We start from the raw sequence: 13,696 nt of genomic DNA, 5'->3' as shown, positions 1-13,696 counted from the left end.
TTCCTCAGTCCCTGACATGCGGGGCTTCTGATCTCACCTGTCCGATACAACTGCTCCCACCAAGATCACCAAGGCTCCTTGTTGCCAAATCCAGTGGGCACTCTTCATTCTTCATGCCATCTTCATACCATCACTGGGCGGCAGCAGGCCACACTGCGCCCGTCCTTCCTTCTGCCCTTGGCTTTCACCACACCACACTTTCCTAGGTTTTATCCTGTCCGCTGGTTCCTCTTGTCCTGCCCTCCCTTTGGTATGTTCACTTTCTTCCTCAGCCCTCTTCTCTTCTCAGCTACACACTTTCCATGGACGATCTGAATTACCCTCCTCCCACCTATATGTCGAGGACGCCCAGATCTCTGTCTGCAGCCACAACCTCTCTTCCCCGAAGTTCCACTTGCATAAACCCTGTCTCAGGAAATGGCTCCAACCCACTTCAACTTCTTTAAGGTTGCCAAGTCAGAAACACAGGGCACACTCGATGTGTCCCTCTCCCCACTGCCCCCCACAGCAAAACAATCCCCACACCCTGTCAACTCTACCTCCTAAGCATCCCATAAAACTATTTCTCTGGGCTGGCCCCGTGGCCAAGTGGTTCAGTTCACACGCTCTTCTTTGGTGGCCCAGGGTTTCACCAGTTCGAATCCTGGGCACGGACCTAGCACTGCTCATCAGGCCAGGCTGAGGTGGCATCACCCGTACCACAACTAGAAGGACCCACAACTAAAATATATACAACTATGTAGTGGGGGGCTTTGGGGAAAAGAAGGAAAAATAAAATCTTAAAAAAAAAATATTTCTCTTCTTCCATCTGCCACTACCTTAATTCTGGTTTCCATTCTCTTCCCCTGGGATCGTTGAAAAAGTTTCTGATCTCTCCCCTTTCCAAACCAGTCTCCACACTGCAACCAGCATGGTCTTTCTAAGGCACAAATCTCATAGTCTTAGGCCTTGAGTTCGTCAGTGTTCCTCTGGATAAGGCGTGCATCTTTAGCATGGCTGAGCTCACCTCTCCAGCTTCACCCTTCCTCACTCCTCTCTTGCACCCTCTGCCCCAGCCATGCTGAACAATTCCAGTCTTCCAAAGTTGTCATGTGCTTCCCTGACCTTTGCTGTCCCCTCTGGAACGCTCTTCCCCTCTCACTGCCTGGCTAACTCCCGTTCAGTCTTCGGGCCTCAGCTTGAAGGTCTGTTCCTCCAGGAAGCTTCCTCTGACTCACCAAGCCTGGCTTAGTTGCCCCTGTCAACTGTTCCCATAGCAACTCTTTACTACATAGTAGTAAATTTTTTTGGTCTTAAATAACTTGCTACACAAACACAGCTTCCAGCCCTGTCCTCACTCCTTCCTGGTCAGCACCCCAAGGCCCCTCCTATATGGAGCCACCACTATCCTATGGGACCCTTTACTACCCTTCTCACAACACTTATCACACTTTTTTGGTAATTATCTATTTAATTGTTTCCATTCGCCAATAAATTTTGAGCTCCACAAATGACTATTTCTATATCGCTTACGATGTGGCAGTGACAGGCAGATAGTAATTGCTCAACAAATGTCTGGTGGGTGAATGAATGAATGAATCCTTGGGGCGACTATAGTTCTATCCAGCTGACTTACAACAGCTCAGTGGTTAAACGTAAACTAATTCTTTTATAATTTACATAGTGCTATAGAATTGTTGTACTATTAGATTATTATTAGTGTCTGGCTGTTCTACTCCTTGAGGTAGGGTCTATGCTTTATTCAATGTTTTGGCCCAGAATTCAGCATGTCTGACACATACTGTTTTCAAACAATTTTTGTTGATTGTATCAACGATTATAAGCAATGAAGAAACAGAGGCCCACGTCATTGAACTTCTCTGGACCAGACACAGCTACCTTAAGAAGCAGGACTAGAAGTAAGTCTGGAAAAAGAGAAGCTTGGAAGGAAGTTGTTCCATGTCTAAATGAAATTCCAGCACGAATGAGAGCAGCACTGCTTTCTCTCCAAGAGACCGGCCAGAAGCTGTGGGAACTGCCAGAGCCCAACCTCCATGGTCAAGTATCCCCACAGTGGACGTGACCCAGGCGGGAGGGGTGTGAGGACCGGGGTTCCAGGCATCTCAGCATGGAGGGGAGTCTGGACCTGAGGCTTCCCTGCCCTTCTAGGCAGCTCCAACCCCAGCCTCAGGCACTGGTGTTGGGTATTATTTACCCTCCTCCTCCCGGTCTGTTTGTTGCTAAGATAGTTCTTCCCTCAGGGGTACTTTCCGCAGACCCATCAGTCACTGACGGGCCTGGGAAGAATCACTTACAGTCTAGCCCTTGGGGATGTTAGAGTTGCCTCCTTCCAGGTCGGCAGCATAAAAATCCCCCCTCCTCAACTCAGGTCTCAACTCCTCATCCCCACCCCCCATCCTCCCAAATGCCCCTGGTGAGACTCATGCGACAGCATAAGGTACAGGGAAGAGAAGCAGCACAGAGGAGGAAGTGGGGTACAAAGAGCATTGTGATTTTTCTCCTTTTTCTCCACTTTTTGACATGACTCCAATGTCCCCGCCCCACCTCTGGCAGCAGAGTCCCCTGACCTTCCCTGAACATCAGGAACCCTCAGAGGCAGCCGAGCTGGGGCCTTTCTTCCATCAGAACACCCAGCCCGAGGCTAAGGAGCCCAAGGTGGGAGACAGGTGGGTTTCTCTCTCAACTGGGACTTTTTCTCGCTTACACCACATTTTGGGCAACCTTTCAGCACATTTACCTGCTGGTAGTATTTAAACTTTGCACTGGAGTGCAAACTCCAGGACTTGTGTCATCACTGGGACCAATGGAGGAGGTTGCTTGAGGGAACGTGGTCCAGACACCTCAGCTTCTTTTGCTCCTGGGTTGACAGGGTCACTGCCGGCATCACAGAAACGCCCAGAGACCCAGAAGCTGAATAGGATGCTTTACAGTGAAGACAAGGAATCTGGTACGCCGTCTTCTCCTCACCTTGACATCTAATGGTCAACCTGTCAAACACTTTTTGCTACCACCCAACCCAGAGAACACTGTGGCAGCCAATAAATCAAAACTCATTCTGCCTTTTCTCCAAAAATTAAACCCAGGAGTCCAGCTGATTGCTGAACAAGGGAGAAGGACAGCAGGATGAAGATGCCCTGACTCTCAAGAGAGCTGATCTCTACTGACATGCAGATGACACTGGACGACAGCTCAGATGGCACCAGCTCACCTCGGCTCCATCCCAAACCAGGGTAAATGGGATTCAGGAAGCTGGTTCTGTGCCATCCCTATGAATCTCACACACTTCAGTGTGTACGGGCTTTGAAATAATCAAACTTAACGCTGTACTTAAAGGGCTGTTCTGCTCAAATCATAAACGTGCACGCTACTTGTCTGTCAGCAATTAAGACTCTACTCATATAGGTTGAATCAACATTCTCACAAGCGTTTAGTCTTAACTAAAAACTCCTATGCACAGGAAGTCCTAGAATTATACTGTACAAGCCCAGAGGATTTGGAGAACATCACACACCCTTCCTAATCCAAAAACTTGGGTGCCTGAGAATGGGGTCTTGATCACCAGGCTGCAAATTCAGGTCAGGCCCTGTTTGTGCATCTTTATATGCTCAGTGCTTAGCATAGGTTAAGACGCACAGTCGGCCCTCAATAAATATTTGCTGAATTTGAATAAATCCTGTAAAAATCTCACTTGAAGACATCAGCTCGTGATGCCTTCTCTTACTGCTTCTTCTCTCAGAAGCTCCTGGTATAACCCAGGTCTGGCAGCAGGGGGCGCACAAGGCTGCTGCTCAAATTGGAGAGGGAACAGCACAAACTCCAAAAGGGGCTGGATTTCCACCAGGCCTCAAGTCTGAAGTGACCTCCCCTTCCATGTGGATAACGGCATTCCTAAAGTGCAAGTGGGAGAGTGAGCACAGGAGGTCTCAGAACCCACTGAATTAACTCCCAGGAGAACTTCTCCTTCGCAAAGAGGGTGCACACAAAAAGGGCGAAAGGAGAGCGCCTCCCACAGCTGTCAGCCTGAAACAGCCGCTCTCACCTCAGTCCATCTGGGGAAGGAGCTACAAAGCAGACAATCTTTATTCACAATTGGGGCGGCAGAGGGAGAGACCCCCAGGTCAGTCCAAAAGCAAAGATAAGTGGGTGGGGAAGATGGCGCAGGGCAGAGACTCAGCACTCGTCCTCGCCCAGCAGGGCGTAAGGGTTTCGCGCGGCCAGGCTGGACCCTGGAGCTGAGGTTGGGGTGTCCTCATCCCCTTCCCCCTCCTCATCCGCATCCCGGTCCTCCTCTCCCTCCTCCTCACAGGAGCTGCTCAGCTCTTCCTCTTCCTCCTCTTCCTCGTCACCTGCCGGCCCCACCCTGCCCTGCAAAACCACCAGCTCCAGGGTCTCCGGATGCGACTCCCAGGTGCCTGGGGAACCAAAACAAGAAAGAGAATGGAGGAGAGTTTTGAATAAGGAACTAAAGCCAGAGAAAGATGGCGAGACGCCAAAACTAAGAACAACAATTTTTATAGCTGCTGGCATTCACTCATTCATTCATGCAACTCATGCACTGAGCACTGAACAGAAGCTTTGTACACATTAACGCCAATCTTTACCACCACTCTGCGGGGGGACAACTATCATCACCCTGGTCTTGCAGATCAGGAAATCGTCTCAGAGGCGCTCAGTACCACAGTGCTGGCTGAGGGTGCAGATTCCCGAATCCTTGCTGGGTGGCCACAAAACCCACCCCCTTTTGCCGACACTACAGCAGGGGCTGGGGGAGCGCACTGGCTGGCTGACCTTTCTGTTCAGTGTAGCCGGGGGGATGAAAACACAGGCTGAGGCGGCCGTCCAGCGCCAGCCGCAGGAGGCTATTGGCTGCTCTGTACACATCGTTCCGGGCCGCCCTGGCTGTCTTGTAACCACGTTTCTCGGCCCAGGCTGGAAGGAAAAAACGATAACAGAGAGGGAAGCCTGTTAACCAGGCCCGGTCACCATTACCCTACTCCCATAACAGAGTCCTTCTAATTTTCCCCAGAACATTCCAGGCCAGAGATCTTGCTGGCCCTGAGACAGAAATCTAGGAATGAGTGGCCAGCTGCTCCATCGACGGCAGGACCTCTGAGAAGAGGAGAGGAGATGGGGCGAGGGGAGAAGCCAGGCACACAGACCCTACCTTCACAGATGTCCCAGGCACACCAAGGGTGTTCTGCGGAGGGGTCCTCGGCCTCGGGGTGGCGCAGGTGGAGCAGGACCTGCACAGGGATCCGGGAGGCTAGATAGCCCACGGCGGTGTATGGCTCCTGGATTTGGGCGATGGGGTAGATCCCCGCCAGAATCTGAGAGGAAACAAGAGCACTAAGCACCTTCCAAAATCCCCTGCCTTCCCTCCCTCTCTGCCCCCTCTGCCCTCCTACCTGCAACTGCCTGGGCAGAAGAGAGGGGAAGATGAGGCCCGGGCAGTCACAGAGCTTCACGGAGGGGGTGAGAAAGTAGGTCTGAAAGTATCGAGTGTGGCCCGGGGTTCTGGAGACACTCACGACCTTCCGCCCCACCAGCCCGTTGATCAGCGAGGACTTTCCCACGTTGGGGAAACCTGAGGAAGGCAAGGAACATTAACATCTGACAGATCCTTACTCTGTGGCACTATAGCTATCCATGAAAGGGGAACTAAGGCTCAGGAATTAAGGAAGCGGTACAACACTGCAAGTTACAAATCATGCTGTGCACTGCCAGGATTGAATCCTGGCCTCTCCACTTACCAGCTCTGTGACCTCACGGCAACTGACTTAACTTTCTCAGCCTATTTCCTCATTTTACCAGCGCAGAGACCTCCAGCCTCAGAGCGGTCAGGATTAAATGAGAAACAAACACAACTGCGTGGTTCAGTGCCTGCAGCAGACTAAGTGCCAAGTGAGACACGCGTCTCATGATTATCGTAACTTCTCCAAGGAGAAGACTGCAAGCCCTGGGGCTCACTGCCGCTCCCTTCATAACCACCCCCTTCATTCTGGCCGGGTTCAGCATCTCCACTGATCTCCTCTTCTGCACTCTGGCCTCTCTGTGCCAGCATCTCACTTCCAAAGGTCATTTCCTCCACCCACCTCCGATACCCACTCCCATGGTCACACCCTGGACAGTGTCACTTCATACCTCCAAAATCTCAACTGCAAGCACCTCTCTCTCTGCCCTGACATCCCATCTTTCCAGCTCACTTATTCTGGTTCCTCCATCCCAATAATTCCTTGACCCTGCCTCTAGCATGGGAACACTACTCAGCACCCAACTCATGTCCTCACTCCCCTTCTTACCCAACTTAGACTCCACTATCCAGCTCTACAGCCAGTCCCTTTCACAGACACTGAACTTCCTGGTCCCACCTCTCCCCTCCAGCTTACTCAGCTGCCAAAACCCAACCCTGTAAATTCAACTCTGCCCATTCAGCACCTGCTCCTGGGCAGCTGACTGGGGCTGGCAAAGATTCACCATTGTGCTGACTGCGCTCTGCTTACACCCACTGAAGTCTCTCCTCTCGAAGGAGGGAGGGAGTAAACCACCCGCCTTTGACAACCCCCACCAGCTCCCTTTCTCTGTTCCCTTTATAACGAAACTCCTGAAAAAATCTACTTTTTGTCACCACTTCCTGCCATCTTCTTTGTGTCCATAAACTATAACATACACAAAAATGCATGAAACATAAGTGTGCCTGATGAGCCCCATATCACTCGTCCTGGGCACAGAGTGTGACACACTTCCTCAGAGGCCCCATTGGTCCTTCTGGATCCTAACCCTCTCCCTCTGCACATGCAAGCCTTATCCTCAGCTGTAAGCGATTCCACTCCTTATGTTTCTTTTGAGTTTTATGACCTGTGTTATCTCTGAACGATGCCATGCAATTTTGCAGCTTTTCAACTTTACACAAATAAAATTGTGCAGGATGGATGCTGTGGTGTCTGGTTCCTTTCTCGTACAATGTTATGTGAGGTTCTGCCATGTTGGTGCCTGTTATCTCATTGGTCTACCCTTACCTGGCTTTCTCTCCTCCAGTCCACTGAAACCACTGATCCACACACTGCCAAGCCCGCTGAGCAAGTCTCTGTGCTCATCTCACTCAACCTTCAGCAACATGGGACACAACTGGGCCCTCCTTTGCTCTCCAAACACTGTTTTCATTTGACTTCTGGGACAGCCTCTTGGTTTCCTCCTCCTTTGCCCAACCTCTAATTGCTGGCTTGGCTTCCTCTTTCCACCTGCCTCCTCTCCCCAACTCATCCAGTCCATGCCTTTAAATACCACTTATATCCACCAATGGCTCCCCAAATTTAAAACCACTCCCAAATTCAAATCTGCAGTCCTGTCCCCCAAGCTCCCGGCTCCTCTGCTCACTACTGATTCCACATCTCCACTCGGGAAATTTAAAAAGAATCTCAACTTCAAATCCTGATTCCCCTCCGCCCCCCAGCCCCTCCAAACCTGCTCCTCTCCCAATCTTTCTATCTCAGTATTCCCAGTACAACAACCTGGAACTCCCTTTCTATTACTCAGTTTCTCTAGGCCCCATCTGCAGTCTCATTTTCTCTACCTTTAAAATACATCCTGTTCCTGACCCCGTCCCACCACCTCCACCTCTACCGCTCTGCTCGGAGCAGCTCTCATTTCGCCCCAGACTACTGGAATAGCCTCTGACTGCACGCTCTCTGCTTCCTTTCTTGCCCACCCCCCACCATTTATTCTCCACTTGGCGGCTAAAGTAAACATCTGCAAAAGGAAATCAGACCCTGTCACTCCCCTGCTCAAAACTCACCAATGGCTTCTCATCAGACTTAGAATAAAACCCAAAACGCCTTCTCATAGCCACAGGACTTGACACGATGTGGTCCCTGGCGACCTTTCTGGCCTCATTCCTGATCTCTTTCCTGTTCCCACACCCCAGTGCCCTGGGCGCTCTGGCTCGTCCCACAATCACCAAGCTCATCCCTTCCTCAAGCCCCTCTCACTGACTGACCCTTGAACTTTCCCCACATCTCCTAACAGCCAGTTCATCTCAGCATCTCGGGCTCTTCTCAGGAGCCTTCCCCTGAGGACCCCTCCTTTCCAGTCACTCTCTGTCTCCTTCATTACTTTATTTCCTTCATTGCCCCTAAATAATATGATTTCAGATCACAAATCAATCTACTCACAAGAAAACAAGCTCTGTGAGGGTAGGGACTTTTCTGCCATTTTCACGGCCTAGAACAGCACCTGGCACCTGGTGCCAGTAAACATCTGTTGAATGGACAAACGGATGAGAGTGGGAGGGAGCTCCAAGCTCAGGGCTGCCTGTGCCATAGCACACGCTCTCCCTATCACATCACCCCAAACACAGACAGGTCAGTGCAGAGCCTCCTGAGAGGAGAAACATGGCCCCCCAAGAGGGAAAGCCGGGATCAAAAGTCCGGGGAGGGAAAGCCAGGGCGAAATGACTGGAAAGGGAGCAATCTGTCAGCAGGCAGGCAGGTTTTCCCCAAGACAAAAAGGAGACCGAAAGATAAGTCAGGAGCGTTTCCAAGGGGTCCAGCCACTCTGCTCCCCCTAATTTCTTCAGGGTTGGGCCTTTTTTGGTTCCAATGTCACCTCAGATACTACAACTTTGCCAAAGTCATTTTTCACCTCTCCCACCCAAAATGAAAAGGAGGCCTAGGCTCTAATCATACATTCCTTTCTCCCCGACCAAGAGCAGAGACAACACTCTCAACTAAGGGAAGATTCTCCTTGACAACAGATTTAAAGGGTTAAGACCCAGAAGGAATGAATACTTGCTAAGTTCCCACTATGATTTAATGATCACTCCACCACGACTAATTACTACAACTGAAACAGTTAATATATACAAATCACTCAGAACAGTGCCCAGTACACGGTAAGCATCATATAAGCGTTAAGTGTTGACATCTATTTTTATTACTGTTATCACTATCTGTCTAGGCTTTGTTAGGCTCTCTCTACACTACTCCCTTCACTCCTCACATCCACTCTTTTCATTGGGTATCAGTGTTCTCATTTTTAAAATCAAAGCAACGAAGACTCAGACTAAGTATCTCAGACTAAGACAAAGCAACTAAGACTCATAACTTGCTCAAGATTAGAAACAGCTGAGAAGAGGCGGAATTTAATTCAGGCGTGCCATGACCGTTCCACTACAGCCCATGGCCTCCTCTGCCCTCAGAGACCCTGGAGCCGAATGAGACCTGATCACCTTCCCTCTTTTCCAAATATCAAAACTCTGTACCTCCGAGGAGGCCGTCACGCCTGGGCCATGCTCCCTTACCCACACAGCCGATGGTCACCACCCCATCCTTGTAGCGCTCCCGGGTCGGGCCGGTTGGCTCCATCGCTGAGTCAGTCTGCTGCTCCACCAGGACTGCTGGCCCGTCCTCCTCTTCCTCCTCCTCCCCAGAGCCATTACCCCAGGTGGCCCCAGCCACATCCCGGGCAATCTTCTCCCGCCAGCTGCTTAAGTCCACTGCTCAGGGAAGAAGAGGAAGAAGGTTCTCCCCAGGGCCACCATGTGAGGGCACAGACTACGCACTGCACAGCTGATGTAACTGGCGCCCTCTGGAGTTGGGTAGTGCCAACCTGCACAACAGCTGACTCTCCCAGCCTTCACTTGACCCCACTGTGCAATCATGTGCATTTCCCTGAGTTTCTGAAAAGTACTGAGAAGACTGAAGGCAGTAACCACTGGGGTTCCTGCCCACCTGCTGCCTTCCTTGTCCCACCGGTCAGTCTGTCTGCTCCCTCCTCCATCCCTCCCTCTGGTCTCTTGCCTGTATTTGTAATAGAGGGGAAGGTGAGCAAAAGGACTCCGGGCCTTGGGTCTCCCCCATGGCCTCCTACACTCCCTCCAAGGGACACATACCTTTCCCTGCAGTGATGGCTTCACAGGCTCTCAGCAACTGCTCTGGCCCCAGGGCCCGAGTCCATCCTCTCCCCCGCCTCCGACTCTTCTTCAAGACTGAGATCAGAGGGCACAAAAAGGTTAGCACCCCATCGGTCCCACCACCCATAGGCGTAAAATCAGGCACCCCTTGTCAACAAGCCTCTCTGTGCTCCTCTTTACCCCCTGACACCCACCTCTCCCATGTTGCCCTCCTCATAGCCTACTCACCACTACTAGGGTCCTGTGGGGTACGGGGGTCCCGAGGGAAAGAGGTGAAAAGGACGATGTGGAGCTGGGGATAGTGTTGGTGGAAATAATGCTTCCAGGCAACCACGAGAGCCGGCGGGGCCAGATCCACCTTGTTTAGGACCAGCACCAGAGCCAGCCCAAGTTCTCCAGTCACGTACTCATAAAGTGCTGGTGGGAAATTCACAACCTGGGAGAGGGGTGGTAACAGGATGCAGCAATGAGAGGTCAACCCAGAGTTCTGCCTCCAGTTCCCCACTCACCAGGCACAGCTCAGAGACACGACCCTGGTGGGAGCAGATTCTGGGGAAGAAAGGTAAATCAGCCAAACTGAACTAGGAAGACAATGCAGGGATAAGTAACACCTGTGCATGTGTCTCTGCTGGGCTTCCTACAGGTCCTGATTAGGGATGGAAATGAGCTGAAAACAAGATAAGGAAATAATGACACATAGCACACTGGGGTAAAGGCTGGAAGCAGGACAGGGATGGCAGCTGGGGTAGAAATTACTATCTATTTTTGTGTGTACACAACTGCCTACATATGTACACATGCATACATGTGTCTATGCACATATGTGTATATTTGCATGTTGAGCATGTGTGGCTGTGTATGCGACTGTGTGAATGCACACATGTATGTGTTTGTGAGTATATGTGTAGGAGTGTGTGCATCCATGTCATTAAGGACATCCAACCTAAATGTCCCCACAGACCTCCCTTTCTCCCACTGGAAGACAACAGTGAAGCGGCAGACAGGATTCACACAAGGGCCGTCTGGCAGCAGAGTCCAGAGCCTGAACCACACCCTAGCATTCCAGGTAAGGCTGAGTCCTGTGGTGACTGATGTGGCAGGGCAGGGGGATACCCCAGCTGCCTTCGGAGAAGCTCCTGGAGCTCCATACTTGGACTTCCTATTGGTCTAGCTCTGGTGGGCTGGGAAACAGAATATGTAGTTTTTCATCAAAGGAAGTAAAAGAGAGGATAGTCAGTTGGCCAGGGGAGGAGTGCCAGGCTGTGGCACGGATGAATAAAGGACTGAGCTCCTGACTGCGGCATCAGCACGGGGCAGGGGAGACTGGAAAGGAAAGCGCACACCTCTCTGTCTCCCAGCTCCTGCCTCTGCCCTTTAGCCCACAAGAATCCTCCTCCCTCCACCCCCTTGTACTTTCATCCCCAGTACTCACTGGATGTCGGATATCAGTGATAAGCAGGACGATGTCAGACATCTCTAACACTCGCCACAGCTGCCTCCATGTCTGAAAAGACAAGGTCGGAAGAAGAGAACCTGAGTCCCTCTCCTGCCTGATCCTAGACCCATTTGAGCCTGGGTCACTAGTCCCCACTCCTGTCCCTACTCCATTCTCACCTCCAGATTGTGCTCAAAGTAGCTGAGTTTCTCAGAGCTGTAAGCCCCATGAATCTTCCCAAGATACTCCTGGAAGCTCCGCTCCTCCTGGCTCATTAGTTGCTCCTTGGACATCTCATAACTCCAAGGAGGACGTCGCGGAAAGTCCAGAACTGGGAAATCAAGAAAAAGTCCCAGTAACTATGAGGATAGTTTCAGGACTCAAGGGTGCTTCCCAGACCCCTCCTTCCTGACAGTCAGCTCTTCCTCTTCCAAACTCCCTCCCTCAGCCCACTGCCGGTCCCAAACGGCCAGATGTTGAGCTCTTACTCACCTGACCCAGGCTGATAAACCTCCCGGATGTCCAGCTCTAGCACCTCAGCGCTGACTGGTTGCAGTACTTGCTCCCGGGCCGCTCTCTTTCTCCTCTCCACCTCCTCCCGGCTCTCTCGCTCAAAATGCAGCCGGTATCTAACGGGACAGAGACCACGGCATCCATCACAATCCTGCGGCCACAAACTCCAGTCTTCTCTCCTCTTGGGCAGACAACTTAGCAAAGCTTTCTCTCCGGAGTTGTTCAAATCTCTCTGAGTCGGCCCTCCCCCAAGTCCCTCTTTCACGTAACATTAGCCCTTCCCCTAAGCCTCGCTTTTCTATAAGCCAAACTGTCTCCAGCCCCTCCGGAAGGGGAGACTGCAGCCCGCTCCGGTGAGCCCGGCGGCCCGCGGAGATCCGGGGCATCCCGGCCCCACCACCTCCAGTTTCAAGCCTCCACCAGCAGCAGCCGGCTTTCCCCCAACGCTCTGACTTCCGCGTAGGCGGGGAAGCCCGGGCCAGCGACCCCCGCCCACTCTCACCGATTTGGGGCATAGCCTCGCGGGCCCAGCCCCTGGGAAGGCTGCTGATTGAGCCTGCGGATGTGATGGGTCACAGACTCCCCGTCTGAGGTGTCGGTCTGCTCCTCCCGCCGCTCCCGGCTCCCGCTGCGGCTGTTGGAACTGGATCGCAGCCCATCTTGAAGCCCTGCGGGGAGGAGCTGGCTGGTGACGCCAGTGCTGGCCGGCTCTCAGGGGCCTTAAGACCCCCTCTTCGGCCGGCCTGGCTCCCCCTCACCCTACCCCACTTCTTTTGAGGCCCGGTCCTCCCAGCCACCCTGCCACGACCCTCCCGGATGTGCGTGGGGGGAGTCACTCCTCCTCCAGGGATCTGCGGGGATGGCGCCCCGTTCGAGCTGGAGAGATTCCCCTCCCCCAACTCTCCATCCTTCCCCACTCCTTCCAGATTTAGTGAGACTGGGGTGAGGGAATCCCCTCCGTGGTCGCCCGCGCGCGTCGGCGCGAGGCCACCACCCCCTCCTACGCCCCCCAGAGGTGCGGCGGGCACACCCCTCCTTCCAGATGTGCGGGAGCCGGAGCCCCGCCCCCTCCTCTCGCTCCCGCACTGACCTCGCTTCCGCTCCCGCTTGTCCTGCAACTGCTTCTTCTTCTGCTTCACGCTGAAGGGCTTCTTCCTCGGCATGGCCCGGACCAGTCACCTGGCCCGCCCTCCGCCGAGCTCCCGCCGCCTCAACTGACTCCCCCCCGGGGCAGCCCCCGCCGCAAGGGCCCGGGACCCTTGAGGGGGCGGGGCTCTGAGGTGACGTCAGCGGGCGGGCCCGGCCGATTCGCCCTGGCGGCCGGGGTGGAAGGCGGACGAGGGGAAATACAGTCACTTTCCTCTAGGAACGAGGCGCGAGGATGATGCGGGTGGGCTACCCGCACGTGAGAGCCAGTAGCATCCAGAGGGCGCAGCGGCGGCGAGGAAGGAGGCGCGCGTGGGAGGATCGGGCTAACTTCGTCACGGACGCTACCAACTCCCGCTCGGAGGAGGGGGGACGCGTGTCATCACTACCTTGCGCGCCGGGGAGAAGCTACCACTCACCTGGAGGGGGGCGGTGGAGCGGAGGGCGGGTCCTACCACCTGGGGGAGAGGGGGTGTGGACACGCAGAAGCTACTTTAGCATCCCCCGGGTGTGACCTTAGTGGAAAGCGGAGACTGCGTGTCCCGGGATTGAAGCCAAGTTGCTGGGCTACACTGGGGGCAAGGTCAGAGGTCTTGAGCGACGGATGGTGGTCTGAAAAGTCCCGGGTCCCGCCCCGCTGGGACCCAAATTCCTTGTGGGAACGATGATAAGGAGCAGGTTTACAGATAAGGGTA

General features: G+C 53.2%; 1 protein-coding gene across 1 annotated transcript; it reads right to left on the bottom strand.

Moving 5' to 3' along the window:
- Positions 1 to 4,050: 4,050 nt before the first annotated feature.
- On the bottom strand, positions 4,051 to 13,083 carry GNL1 (G protein nucleolar 1 (putative)). The gene is made up of 12 exons (XM_046640301.1): positions 12,946 to 13,083; positions 12,358 to 12,523; positions 11,835 to 11,971; positions 11,522 to 11,673; positions 11,340 to 11,411; positions 10,136 to 10,343; positions 9,887 to 9,982; positions 9,296 to 9,490; positions 5,406 to 5,584; positions 5,165 to 5,327; positions 4,789 to 4,929; positions 4,051 to 4,412 (listed from the first exon to the last, which is right to left on the bottom strand). The coding sequence occupies exons 1-12, from the start codon at positions 13,016 to 13,018 to the stop codon at positions 4,171 to 4,173; spliced, it is 1,824 nt and encodes a 607-aa protein (XP_046496257.1). The 5' UTR covers positions 13,019 to 13,083; the 3' UTR covers positions 4,051 to 4,170.
- Between the last annotated feature and the right edge of the window lie 613 nt (positions 13,084 to 13,696).

The sequence above is a fragment of the Equus quagga genome, chromosome 15 (assembly GCF_021613505.1).
Source record: "Equus quagga isolate Etosha38 chromosome 15, UCLA_HA_Equagga_1.0, whole genome shotgun sequence".
NCBI classification, from domain to species: domain Eukaryota; kingdom Metazoa; phylum Chordata; class Mammalia; order Perissodactyla; family Equidae; genus Equus; species Equus quagga.
Note: the sequence above shows the minus strand (reverse complement) of the source record. Positions and strands in the feature narration are given on the sequence as shown.

Bases quoted from the DNA above. Each gene is read 5' to 3' on its own strand.
- GNL1 (XM_046640301.1), bottom strand. From the start codon at position 13,018: ATGCCGAGGAAGAAGCCCTTCAGCGTGAAGCAGAAGAAGAAGCAGTTG. The intron at 12,524-12,945 runs GTCAGTGCGGGA...TCCTCCCCGCAG, and splicing joins CAAGCGGGAGCGGAAGCGAG to GGCTTCAAGATGGGCTGCGA. The intron at 9,491-9,886 runs GTATGTGTCCCT...TTCCCTGAGCAG, and splicing joins AGCCATCACTGCAGGGAAAG to TGGACTTAAGCAGCTGGCGG.